Source organism: Carcharodon carcharias, chromosome 13 (assembly GCF_017639515.1).
Source record: "Carcharodon carcharias isolate sCarCar2 chromosome 13, sCarCar2.pri, whole genome shotgun sequence".
NCBI lineage: Eukaryota > Metazoa > Chordata > Chondrichthyes > Lamniformes > Lamnidae > Carcharodon > Carcharodon carcharias.
In genome coordinates this window covers 61,902,575-61,916,469 of record NC_054479.1, presented here as the reverse complement: position 1 = coordinate 61,916,469, position 13,895 = coordinate 61,902,575, and the positions used below count along the sequence as shown (strand labels likewise).

General features: G+C 44.2%; 1 protein-coding gene across 3 annotated transcripts in view; it reads right to left on the bottom strand.

Moving 5' to 3' along the window:
* cabin1 (calcineurin binding protein 1) overlaps positions 1-13,895 on the bottom strand; it is a 589,218-nt gene that overhangs the window by 516,752 nt on the left and 58,571 nt on the right. For 2 of the 3 annotated variants that reach the window (XM_041202355.1, XM_041202357.1), the window contains exons 9-10: positions 10,140-10,308; positions 4,193-4,329 (exon numbers count right to left, since the gene is read on the bottom strand). In XM_041202355.1, the coding sequence (XP_041058289.1) occupies positions 4,193-4,329; positions 10,140-10,308 (306 nt within the window). The remainder of the gene's footprint in view (positions 1-4,192; positions 4,330-10,139; positions 10,309-13,895) is intronic. The other variant, XM_041202356.1, reaches the window with a different exon arrangement.

Here is a 13,895-nt window from a genome sequence, read left to right as displayed (position 1 = left end):
CAAGGTAGCTGTGGGAGTCTGTAGGCTTGTAATGGATATTGGTGGGCAGTCTATCACCAGAGATTGAGACAGAGAGGTCAAGGAAGGGAAGGGAAGTGTCAGAGATGGACCACGTGAAAATGATGGAGGGGTGGAGATTGGAAGCAAAATTAATAAATTTTTCCAAGTCCCGACGAGAGCACGAAGCAGCACCGAAGTAATCATCGATGTACCGGAGAAAGAGTTGTGGAAGGGGGCCAGAGTAGGATTGAAATAAGGAATGTTCCACATACCCCGTAAAGAGACAGGCATAGCTGGGGCCCATGCGGGTACCCATAGCCACACCTTTTATTTGGAGGAAGTGAGAGGAGTTGAAGGAGAAATTGTTCAGTGTGATAACAAGTTCAGCTAGACGGAGGAGAGTAGTGGTGGATGGGGATTGTTCGGGCCTCTGTTCGAGGAAGAAGCTAAGGGCCCTCAGACCATCCTGGTGGGGGATGGAGGTGTAGAGGGATTGGACGTCCATGGTGAAGAGGAAGCAGTTGGGGCCAGGGAACTGGAAATTGTTGATGTGACGTAAGGTGTCAGAGGAATCACGGATGTAGGTGGGAAGGGACTGGACAAGGGGAGAGAGAAGGGAGTCAAGATAACGAGAAATGAGTTCTGTGGGGCAGGAGCAAGCTGACACGATCGGTCTACCGGGACAGTTCTGTTTGTGGATTTTGGGTAGGAGGTAGAAGCGGGCCGTCTGAGGTTGGGCGACTATCAGGTTGAAAGCTGTGGGAGAAAGATCCCCAGAGGAGATGAGGTCAGTGACAGTCCTGGAAACAATGGCTTGATGTTCAGCGGTGGGGTCATGGTCCAGGGAGAGGTAGGAGGAAGTGTCTGTGAGTTGACGCTCAGCCTCCGCGAGGTAGAGGTCAGTGCGCCAGACAACAACAGCACCACCCTTGTCAGCGGGTTTGATGACGATGTCAGGGTTGGACCTGAGAGAATGGAGTGCAGTAAGTTCAGAGAGAGACAGGTTAGAATGGGTGAGAGGAGCAGAGAAATTGAGACGACTAATGTCGCGCCGACAGTTCTCAATGAAAAGATCAAGAGAAGGTAAGAATCCAGAGGGAGGGGTCCAGGTGGAGGGAGAATATTGGAGGTGGGTGAAAGGATCCGTTGAACAGGGAGAGGACTCCTGCTCAAAGAAGTGAGCCCGGAGACGAAGACGGCGGAAGAAGAGTTCAGCATCGTGCCGAGCCCGAAATTCATTAAGGTGAGGGCGTAGGAGTGAGAAACTAAGTCCTTTGCTGAGCACTGAACGTTCAGCATCGGAGAGGGGAAGGTCAGGGGGTATATTGAATACACGGCTGGGGCTGGGATTGGAAGATGGGGTGGGGACGGAGGGACAGGCAAGGATGGAGGGTCCTAGATGGGTGTTGGTGTCGATGAGTTGTTGGAGCTTGCGTTCCTTAGCACTTGAGAGAAAGAGAAAAAAGTTTCTTGTTGAGGCGTCGGATGAGCTGAAGAATAAAATGAAACTGGGGGCACGCACAGCTTTGAAAAAGGGTACGGCGGTGCTGCTGGAGGGAGAGGTCGAGTGTGTTCATATGGCGGCGCATGGCACTGAGTGTGGATTTCAGAATGTGACGGTTAATTAAGAAGCAGTTAACATAAAAGGGAACCCCCAAAAGAATTTTATAAACACAAATCATAAAAGGGTAGTCACAGACCAATTAGGGGTCAAAAAGGAAATCTTCTTGTGGAGGCAGAGGGGATGGCTAAGATACTAAAGGGGTACTTTGCATCTGTCTTCCGCAAAGAGGATGCTGCCAATGTAGCAGTAAAAGATGGAGGCAATATTGATATTGGAAAGGATATAAATAAAGAGAAGGAACTTTAAAGGTTGCCAGTGCTCAAAGTAGAAGAATCACTCAGCCCAGATGCAGTCTATCATAGTTTACTGAGGAAAGGGCAGAAATCGTGAAGACTCTGGTCACAACCTTCCAATTCTCCTTGGATATGGATGTGGAGCCAGGAGATTGGAGGATTACATATGTTACACTCCTGTTTAAAAAGGGGACAGAGAAAAATCCGGCAACTACGTGTCACTTAGCCTAATATTGGTGGTGGTGAAGCTGTTAAGAAACAACAATGCAGAAAAAAAATATTTGGCATTTGGAAAATAATCAGTTAATAAATGAAAATCAGCACAGATTTGTAGCAGGCAAATTGTGTTTGACTAACTTGATTGAATTCTTTGATGAAATAATGGAGAGAAGCGATGAGGAAAGTGTGGTTATACTGACTTTCAAAAGGCGTTTGACAAATTACCATATACCTGTAATTGACTCATTAGCAAAATTAAAACATGAATTAATAGGATAGTGGGATAGCATGGATACAAGTTGACTAAGGGACAAAAGCAGAAAGGAAAGGTGACATTTTTCAGATTACAGGAAAGTATACAGCAATGTGCTTCTGGAGGATTACTGTTCTTTGGGATATATTGAGTATATTAAACAGGGGAAAACTGCAAAGTTCGCAGATGATATGAAACACAAATGTGGCAGGAAGAATAGAAAAACAGAATATTATTTCAATTGAGAGAGTCTGCAGAATGCTGCAGTACAGAGGGATCTGGGTATCCTTGAAAATGAATCACAAAAAGTTAGCATTCAGGTACAGCAAGTAATTGAGATGGTAAATGGAATGCTGGCCTTTATTGCAAGGGGGATGGAGTAAAAAAGTCCTGTTACAACTGTAAGGAGCATTGACGAGGCAACACCTGGAGTACTTTGTACAGTTTTGGTCTCCTTACTTAAGGAAGGATACATTTGCATTGGAAGCAGTTTAAGGAAGGTTCACTCGGTTGATTCCTGAGATGAAGGGATTGAGGAAAAATTGAGCAGGTTCAGCCTATACCCATTGGAGTTTAGAAGAGGAGGTGATCTTATTGAAACACACAATATTCTAAGGGGGCTTGACAGGGTAGAGAGGATGTTTCCTAGGGGGTACAGTTTAAAAATTAGGGGTCTCCCATTTAAGATGGAGGTGAGAAATTTCTTCTCTCAGTGTTATTGGCCTTTGGAATTCTCTTCCAGAGAGGAGAGGCTAGTTCACTGAATATATTCAAGCCTGACAGATTTATGATCGACAAGGGAGTCCATGAAAGTTAATGCCAGGAATTTGGGCCCAGAATTCAGCGCTGCAAGACATTAATGGTCAAGGTCAGTAAAAGCAGGTATTCACTCTAAATTCAACATCTATTTGGAGGCTTGTTTCACAGGGAAAAAATCCTTGGTCACCTGTGTAAAGGATTTATTACTTTTGACCAGCTTTGGAAATGTAAACAGATGTTTAAAAAGCTAATAAAATACAAAATTCTTGCTAGCCAAGATTAACAAAAGTTCGCTGAAAAAAAAATTTACTCATTCACGGGATGTGGGCTTCGCTGGTTAGGCCAGCATTTATTGCCCATTCCTAATTGCCCTTGAGAAGGTGGTGGTAAGCTGCCTTCTTGAACCGCTGCAGTCCTTGTGGTGTAGGTACACCCAACAGTGCCATTAGGAAGGGAGTTCCAGGATTTTGGCCCAGTAATGGTGAAGGAACAGTGATATATTTCCAAGTTAGGTTGGTGAGTGGCTTGGAGGGGAACTTGCAGGTGGTGGTGTTCCCCTGCATCTGCTGCCCTTGTCCTTCCAAATTGTAGTGGTTGTGGGTTTGGAAGGTGCTGTCTGAGGAGGCTTGGTGAGTTCCTGTAGTGCATCTTGTAGATGGTACACATAAATTATATATGAATGCTGAGCATGAACAGAGATGGAATATTTTCATTGTTGCCGCAGTCTAACATTTGGATATAAAACATGCCAGACACTTCATAAGACAGTTTAAACACTTTTGGTGAATGTTTGCACTTTACACAGTCACTCACAACAACTGCTATGTCTTCATTTCTAGTTGAAATGCAGCTCCAAATGCCACATATCAATATCTGCAATCATAAAATAGAGACAAAAACATCACACTCCCTAGTCTGCTTAATCTATGGAGATCACAAAGCAATGCCTTGTAACATAGCAAGACAATTGCTGGTCTACTATTCACATGTCCTGAGATTAATCAGGCAAAGCTTCTGACAAGTGGCTTTCAGTTGAGGGTGATACAGAGAAGTTGAGGCTCCCATCCAGAACAGATCTAAAGGATTCCTGCTTTGTAAACCTACCTAATTCCATGAACGATGAAGGATCAAACTGCATTCGATAAGGGCCCATTAGTTGCTGACTTTCCTTTTTCAGTTCTGTCTGAACTTCAAAGGTGCCAAAAGCATCATCTTCATCCTCCAGATCTGCCCTTTTCAGCCTAGTGAGAGAGCAGGAAGTTAGTATGAATTGACTGCTTGGTACTGCAGCAGTACATGCTTTTCACCATCAAGCACAGGCTAGATCTTAGAAAATATTGACCACAGTGTACTTTAATTAACTGGAACATTTTATGAGCATTGGAAGTGGATGTAATTTTAGATCCACAAAATGATACATCGTGCACTCTTTGTGTGTGGGCTTCATTTAAACAGGAAACAACATTCCCAAATTTGTAATTAGGACCTGGTGAAGTTAGGGGACAGGCAAATAAATATTACAATAGAATTAAAGTTCTTGGAGATAACAGGTCTGTTGTTGATATGATTGAGGTATTCAAAGTAAAGCAATGCAAGGATGCAGAGGATCAATCACAGTTATCTGATTTGTAATAGGAGATCAGAACAAGCAGGTGTGAGTATAAGCTGACAGAGGTACATTAAGATGGGCTGCAAGGTTGCATTCACTGATCTGGTGGCTGGTGGAATAGGCAAGGGATAGGAAGAATAGGGGTAATCAGCTTAAATTGGAGAAGCATCTTAGAGAACCGCATGATCAGTTACAATTGCCAGGATAGCAGGAAGGCAATTAGATGAAGTGATAGTTTTCATGACCTGTGTTTTTCTACATTTCCATCAGCATAGCAACAGATCTGGTTCTTCCATACAATGGCTTTAAAATCCAGCACAAAGCTGCTTGTTGGTGGCAGGGAGAGAGAGAAAAAATTATGGAATTAAGGAGTCTACGAACATAGCAATCAAATAGGGGCAATTAATCATAACAGCAAAGCAGCTACCCAACATAGACACACAAAAGTAATGTCCCTTTACACCCAGATCCAGGCAGCGGGAGATCGAGGGGGTTGTCCCTCCCGACTGTCTGCCCCTTTTTCGCAATTATATTCACAGCCGGTGTCCCATGAGAGGAAGCACATAGTGTCTGGTGGCATTGTCAAGGCCTTCCATGCTCGGTGGGTACCGCGGGAACTGGGGTGTTTTATTGACCCTCTTAGTCACATTTTGGTTTGTTGTTTGTAAGTTTCCTTTAAATTTTGTCTTTGTTTTTGCAATTTCCCTTTAAGGGGCTGCTTTTTAATTTGTCCCCAATTTTGTTAGTTTGTTTGGTTGACTCAAAAGAGTTACACCCTACCTTATTTATGACCAGTTCTGCGCAACATGAATTGGCCAAATGGTTGGGCAAATTGTTACAACCAGTTTTCACCAGGTTTTCCATATACACGGTGAAGGACTCCTTCACATTTGCAAAGACCATACAGGGCTTGCATATTGATAGCAATATTGAGTCCATGCACTCATTTGACATTGCTAGCCTATTCACCAATGTTCCACTTAAAGAAGCCATAGCTATGTGCTGCAGCACTATATCATGGTAATCTAGACCCACCACCATTGCGTGAATCAGTATTCATCGAACTTATGTACTTGGCAACGCGCCCAGTTGAGTTCAATTTTAAAGACACCATGTATGCCCAAATAGATGGTGTTGCCATGGGATTCGCTCTAGGCCCGAATCTCGTAAACATCCTTGTTGGGTTCCATGAGAAACGTGTCTTCGATGGAATGACGCCTAATCTCCTACCCATCGCATATTTCCGATATGTGGATGACACGTTTGCTATATTCAAATCCACAGCTGCAGGTAATAATTTCCTTTCGTGTCTTAATGGGATCATCTGCACTCAAAGTCACCTTTGAAATAGAGTAGTTCATTGAGAAGCCTGCCAGGGGGTTCTCTACCACAGTCTATCTTCGCTGGTCAATATATGCATTGGGACTTTTACAGTTCCACACGCTGTAAGATTGGCCTTAATGACAACCTCGTATATAGGGCCCGAACCATTTGTTCACCATGCAAGCTTGATGCTGAAATAGGGTGCATCAAAGGCATCCTGCAGGATAATGGCTACCCTGGTCAGGTCATTTTGCACTGTACATCACGCAAGCTCATGAACAGGCCTAAGGCCGTCACTTTTGGCCCTGAAAGTGCCAAGCCTACCACAGATAACCCTGGAAGGGCAAAGTATCTCAAAAATCTGAGCAACAGGTGAAGCTAGCTGTTTCATGCAGCTACAATGCAATAGCAACACAGTGATATTCACCACGAACAGGATGCTGCTGTCAAGCCAAAAAGATGTTCGGCCTATCACACGATTGAGTAATGTGATATATGAATTTTAGTGCCAGTGTGATGCTAGGTACGTAGGCCATACATCCCAAAGGCTGACGGATTGTATCAAACAGCACGTCCCTTCGACCGTTCGGAACGGGCAAGGTACAGACTGTACCCACCCAGCCTGTCCTTGCAAAACTTAAAACAATGTCCAACATTAGATGTGATTCCACGATTGGACAACATTTGCTAAATAATCCTCAGCGTGCTAAGCATTATGCTGGCAACAATTCCAAAATCCACAAACAGAACTGTCCCGGTAGACCAATCGTCTCAGCTTGCTCCTGCCCCACAGAACTCATTTCTCGTTATCTTGACTCCCTTCTCTCTCCCCTTGTCCAGTCCCTTCCCACCTACATCCGTGATTCCTCTGACACCTTACGTCACATCAACAATTTCCAGTTCCCTGGCCCCTACCGCTTCCTCTTCACCATGGACGTCCAATCCCTCTACACCTCCATCCCCCACCAGGATGGTCTGAGGGCCCTTAGCTTCTTCCTCGAACAGAGGCCCGAACAATCCCCATCCACCACTACCCTCCTCCGTCTGGCTGAACTTGTTCTCACACTGAACAATTTCTCCTTCAACTCCTCTCACTTTCTCCAAATAAAAGGTGTGGCTATGGGTACCCGCATGGGCCCCAGCTATGCCTGTCTCTTTATGGGGTATGTGGAACATTCCTTGTTGCAGTCCTACTCCGGCCCCCTTCCACAACTCTTTCTCCGGTACATCGATGATTACTTCGGTGCCGCTTCATGCTCTCGTCAGGACTTGGAAAAATTTATTAATTTTGCTTCCAATCTCCACCCCTCCATCATTTTCACGTGGTCCATCTCTGACACTTCCCTTCCCTTCCTTGACCTCTCTGTCTCAATCTCTGGTGATAGACTGTCCACCAATATCCATTACAAACCCACCGACTCCCACAGCTATCTCGACTACAGCTCCTCACACCCTGCTTCCTGTAAGGACTCCATCCCATTCTCTCAATTCCTTCGCCTCCGTCGCATCTGTTCCGATGATGCTACATTCAAAAACAGTTCCTCTGACATGTCCTCCTTCTTCCTTAACCGAGGTTTTCCACCCACGGTCGTTGACAGGGCCCTCAACCGTGTCCGGCCCATCTCCCGCGCATCCGCCCTCACGCCTTCTCCTCCCTCCCAGAAACATGATAGGGTCCCCCTTGTCCTCACTTATCACCCCACCAGCCTCCGCATTCAAAGGATCATCCTCCGCCATTTCCGCCAACTCCAGCATGATGCCACCACCAAACACATCTTCCCTTCACCCCCCTTATCGGCATTCCGTAGGGATCGCTCCCTCCGGGACACCCTGGTCCACTCCTCCATCACCCCCTACTCCTCAACCCCCTCCTATGGCACCACCCCATGCCCACGCAAAAAATGGAACACCTGCCCCTTCACTTCCTCTCTCCTCACCGTCCAAGGACCCAAACACTCCTTTCAAGTGAAGCAGCATTTCACTTGCATTTCCCCCAACTTAGTCTACTGCATCCGTTGCTCCCAATGTGGTCTCCTCTACATTGGAGAGACCAAACGTAAACTGGGCGACCGCTTTGCAGAACACCTGCGGTCTGTCCGCAAGAATGACCCAAACCTCCCTGTCGCTTGCCATTTCAACACTCCACCCTGCTCTCTTGCCCACATGTCTGTCCTTGGCTTGCTGCATTGTTCCAGTGAAGCCCAACGCAAACTGCAGGAACAACACCTCATCTTCCGACTAGGGACTTTACAGCCTTCTGGACTGAATATTGAATTCAACAACTTTAGGTCGTAAGCTCCCTCCCCCATCCCCACCCCCTTTCTGTTTCCCCCTTCCTTTTTTTTTCCAATAAATTATAAAGATTTTCCTTTTCCCACCTATTTCCATTATATATAAAAAACCCACTAGAGCTATACCTTGAGTGCCCTACCATCCATTCTTAATTAGCACATTCGTTTAGATAATATCACCAACTTTAATTTTAACACCTATGTGTTCTATTGTACTCTTGTCGTTGCCATCTTTTGATGATCTGCTTCTATCACTGCTTGTTTGTCCCTACAACCACACACCCCCACCCCCCCCTCCACCTCTTTGTCTCTCTATCTCTCCGCCCCCCACACACACACCTTAAACCAGCTTATATTTCAACTCTTTCTTGGACTCGAACGCAAGTTCTGTCGAAGGGTCATGAGGACTCGAAACGTCAACTCTTTTCTTCTCTGCCGATGCTGCCAGACCTGCTGAGTTTTTCCAGGTAATTCTGTTTTTGTTTTGGATTTCCAGCATCCGCAGTTTTTTTGTTTTTAACAATTTAAGAATGTCAGTCGGGCTCCCAGTGTGGTGCATTTGCTTGTACTGGAGGCTACATTTATTAATACACAGGGCCCTGTTCTTTTCAGGCAGAAAGAACATGTAGATACATTGCACCTGTTTCAGCTAAACAAAATAAGTGACAGCCATTCGGTCGTACATTCATCAGGGCAATGCCTTGACCAATCAAAGTCAAGCTGCCTGGTTTAGATTTCAAACAATACTTAGGAGTTAACTGTCAGTCAACCGTCAGTCACCATGAACCGGTGCATTCTATATGGCAATGGCTCTACCACAGTCCCCTTGCCAACCATTCAGCACTCTCTTATACAGTATAAACTGTTGTTCCCTTTGCATTTGGCATTCTTGCGAACTGTCCTGAGTGCAAGACAAAAAGCTTTGACAAAAAAGTCTCTTTTTTCAACAATACTCAAGTTCTATGCTATTAAATTACTATTTACCCAAGATATATAAAAACCTGCTTTACTTCCTTAAATTTACCTCACCAACTAGAACGACTTATTTTCACAAAATGCGGTAACTTGGAATGGGAGGGAGACTGAGATTGATGCTTCAAGTGTCCCCAGCTTTCTCTTGCACAATATGTATACTTTCCCTAGATGGTATGCTTGTTTAAACAGGAAGCTGGAAATATTTATGCCCTCCATCCCACAGAACAATTTTCCAGACACATTGCTTTTCTTTGTATGCCCTCCATCCCACAGAACAATTTTCTTTTTTAATTTGTTTGAAATTTTATTCAAGGTTGGCCTGTTGACCAATATGACAGACTGCTGAGTTTTATTGGTCACGTTCCTTCTTACACACCTTCGATGCCTGGATGGGTTTTGGACTAGCTGCCATAGTCGCATAGAATGTTCTTCCAGTAGGGAAAATGGGGTGCTACTGAATGTCCCAACCAGTTATTGACAATGAGTCAGGAACAGGGAACATAATTCAGATATATCTCTACTGTTACACCTTCCTAAGGGAGAATGTGGACATGTTTAATGGGTACCCGCAGTAACCATAAACAATTGTGATCTCTCCAACCTTCAACCTCACCATTCTCGCCAGTTGTACTATCATGTTCTCAAACATAACAAGCTTTTCTTTCCCTCAATCAGGAAATCACAAGGTTAGGAACTTGATATATGGGTAGATACAGGAATAGATTTTTTTTTTTAATAGTACGGCATGTTCCTGAGGGAGTTTGCTCAGGGACAGTCTCTACTCTGTTAATTCAGCAACAGCCACTAATTGCTTAGGATTTATAGATTTGAAAATTTTCAAAGTCCACTGTACCTCGAGGGCAGGAATTTGATCAACAGTTCCTGAAAGTCAATCTTCTCTTCTTTCTTGCATTTGGTGTTTCTCACTCGAGCCGAGCGTCGCTTCGCTGGCTCTCCTGCATCATCAGCTATCCGCTTCCTCTTGGAACCTTTCTTAGCCTTGTCCATGATTGAAGCTTCTGCTTTAAACATGGATAATTTAACAAAACAAAAAGTATAGTGAATGATCTGAGAAACCAACACTGCAAATACTTCAATACATCTGTCACTAGAAGCGCTTTGCATCAATTTCCACACTTAACCTCATTTATATTTTTCCTTAGTTTTGATGAAGTGTCATACGGACTCGAAACGTTAATTGTATTCCTCTCCACAGATGCTGCCAGACCTGAGTTTTTCCAGCTATTTGTATTTTTGTTCCAAGTTTAACATGCCTTGTTCCAAGAGCAAGCTCACCAGAAAATCCCTTTTATGGGATCTAGAAACGTCTTATAAAGGGCAAGGTATCATGGTGGAGTAATCAAAAATACAGGATTAATAATCCAGTGAACAGTAGTTCAAATCCCACCATAGCCTTTTGAAAATTTTATTCCAGTTTTTTAAAAAGACCTTGGGCAGAATTTTGCCGTCAACAAGCAGGAGGTGGGGCCCACTCGCTGACGGGTAAAATGACGCGGGATGACGTCGGGCAGAACCCCCAACATCACCCTGCCCCATTTAAATTTTCAGGAAGGCGGGGTTGCAACAAAATCAGCTGCGGGCCCACCAACCAGTCAATGGCTATTTGAGGCCATTAACAGGATCATTTAACCAATTAAAGGATCTGCCCGTCCAACCTTAAGGTTGGCGGGTCGGCCAGGAGCCCCGGCAGCAAATAGGGAAAACATAAAACCTCATCCAGCCGCGAGATGAGGTTTCATGCAGGGTTTTAAAAATTGGAATAAAGTTGTCCTGTAAATTATGAACACGTCCCAACTCATGTGACATTGTCAAATGAGGGGACATGTAAGGGATTTTTCTTTTCTCTATTTTTAATAGTTTTAAAAGTCGAAGCGATCTCCCTGAGGCTGCATGTGCACTCTTTCGTGCGCATGCCTTAATTGACCCGCCCACATAAAATGGTGGTGGGGCCCGCTTCACTGGCAGCGATCAGCTCCGCGCCCACTGGCAATTGGGTCGGGCTCGCCCACCGTCTGGCAGAAAATTCTGCACCTATAGTCAGTAAAAAAAAAACCACGATGCTGTTAGATTATCATAAAGATCCAATGGGCTTTAAGGAAGGAATTTCCACCCCAACGTAAACTTCCTCTGAAGCAAGCTTACATAGTTATATCTAACAATAACAAGATATCAATCCAAAAAGGTGATAGTCCACTACCATCTTCACAGGACAACTAGGGATCATAGGATCAGAGCATCGCATAGTAAAAGGCCATTCAGCTCATCATCTTTGGTTCTTTGGTAGAGCTATTCAATTAGTTCCACTCCTCTGCTCTACTGCAAATTTTTCCTTTTAAGTATTTATTCAATTGCCCTTTGAAGGCTCTTACTAAAATAGGACAGGGGTTTTCTGTTTCCACCAGCCATTCAGGCAATGCATTCCAGATCACAACATCTCGCTGTGTAAAAATATTTCCTTATTCCACTTCACTTCACATCTTTGGCCTCATCAACAACATTCAGCCACTGGAAACACTCTGCCCCTCATTACTCTATCAAAACCTTTCATGATTTTGAATACCCGCAAATCTCATCTGAACCTTATCTGCTCTAAGGAAAACGATCCCAGTTTCTCCAGTCTCTCCATATAACTGAACTTTCTCCTCCCTGGTACCATTCTCGTCTCTCTCTTGTACAGTCTCTCTGATGCCCTGATATCCTACCTAAAGTGTGATGCTCAGGATTGGACATAAAACTCCAGCTGGGATTTAACCAGCATTTTATAAAGGTTTAGCAAAACTTTCTTGCTTTTATGTAACTCAATGTGTTGACTAATAAAGCCAAGGGTCCCATTTGTTTTTTTAACCATCTTCTAAACTTGCCCTATCATGTTCTCAGATTAGTATATATACACACCCCCATGTCACTCTGTTCCTGCATTTCCTTTTCAAATTGCACATTTAATTTATATTGCCTCTCCTCATACTTTACACTTCTCATCAAATTTCATCTGCTGTGTATCTGCCCATTCACTAATCTGTCCTTCAGAAATCTGTCGCTATCTTCCTGGTTGTGTATTTTCCTTTATTTCTTCATGGAATGAGTGTGTCACTGGCAAGGCCAGCATTTGTTGCTCATTCCCAATTATCCTTGAGAAAACTGTGCTGAGCCCCCTTGAACTATTGTAGTTCATGTGGTATAGGTGCAGGCACAGTGCTATTAGGGAGGGAGTTCCAGCATTTTGACTGGACAACCGTGAAGGACCAGTGATATACTACCAAGTCAGGATGGTATGTAACTTGGAGGGGAACCTCCAAGGTGACTTGCTCCCATGTGTCTGCTGTCCTTGTTTTTCTAGACGGTAGAGGGCGCATGTTTGTAACGTGTCAAAGGAGGCTGGCAAGTGCAACTTAATGCTGCCACTGCCATGATGCACAATGGTGGAGGAAACAAATGTTTCAGGTGGTGGATGGGGTGCTGATCAAGTGGATGTTTTTGTCCTGGATGGTGGCAAGTTTCTTGATTGTTGCGGGAGCTGCACTTGTCCAGACCAAGTATTCCATCACACTCCTGACTTGTGTCTTTTAGATTGTGAACAGGTTTTGGGACTCAGGGGATGAGTTTCTTGCTGCAGAATTCCCAGCCTCTGAACTGACCTTACTGCCACGGTATTTATATGGCTGGCCCAGTTAAATTTCTGGCCAATGGTAACCCCCAGGATGTTAATGGTGGGAGATTTGGCAATAGTAATGCCGTTAAATATCAAGGAGAGGAAGTTAAATTCTCTCTTGTTGGAGATGGTCATTGCCTAGCACTTGTATGTGATGAACGCTGCTTGCTACATATCAATTGTTATGATGTGGCAGGTGATATATGCCAGGCAGATCAAATCCACAAGGGAAACTTGGCCACGCTATCACAATGGCTTTGCAATTTGTATTTATTACGAGGAGGTTCGGGCACTGAATTTAGGAGAATTGTGTCCACTAACACATTTAGAGATTTTAAAATTAAAACATTTATGCAGAAGTGGTGGCATAGTGGTATTGTCACTGGACTGGTAATCCAGAGACCCAGGGTAATGCTCTGGGGACCTGGGTTCGAATCCCACCGTGGCAGGCGGTGGAATTTGAATTCAATAAATATCTGGAGTTAGAATTTAATGATGATCATAAAACCATTGTCAATTGTCATAAAAACCCATCTGGTTCACTAATGTCCTTTAGGAAGGGAAATCTGCTGTCCTTACCTGGTCTGGCCTACATGTGACTCCAGGCCCACAGCAATGTGGTTGACTCACGTTACCATACACACCCACTCGACAGTGGAATTCCAAAGGCTTTTTAATACAACTAGTTACGGGACACAGCAGGCTTCTGCAAAAAATTGCTACAGGCTACTCTGCACAGTGTACCTTTCAAGATGTTACATGGCCACATCCCACATAATGTCTTTATATATGTTTCTCTTTCTTTAATGTGTAAAATCCCATTGTTCAACATGTCTGGAAATTTATACAGTCATAGAGTTATACAGCACTGGCTGTATAACTCTACATGGATTGGCTAGGGTTGTTTTCCTTAGAGCAGAGAAGGCTGAGGGAGGACCT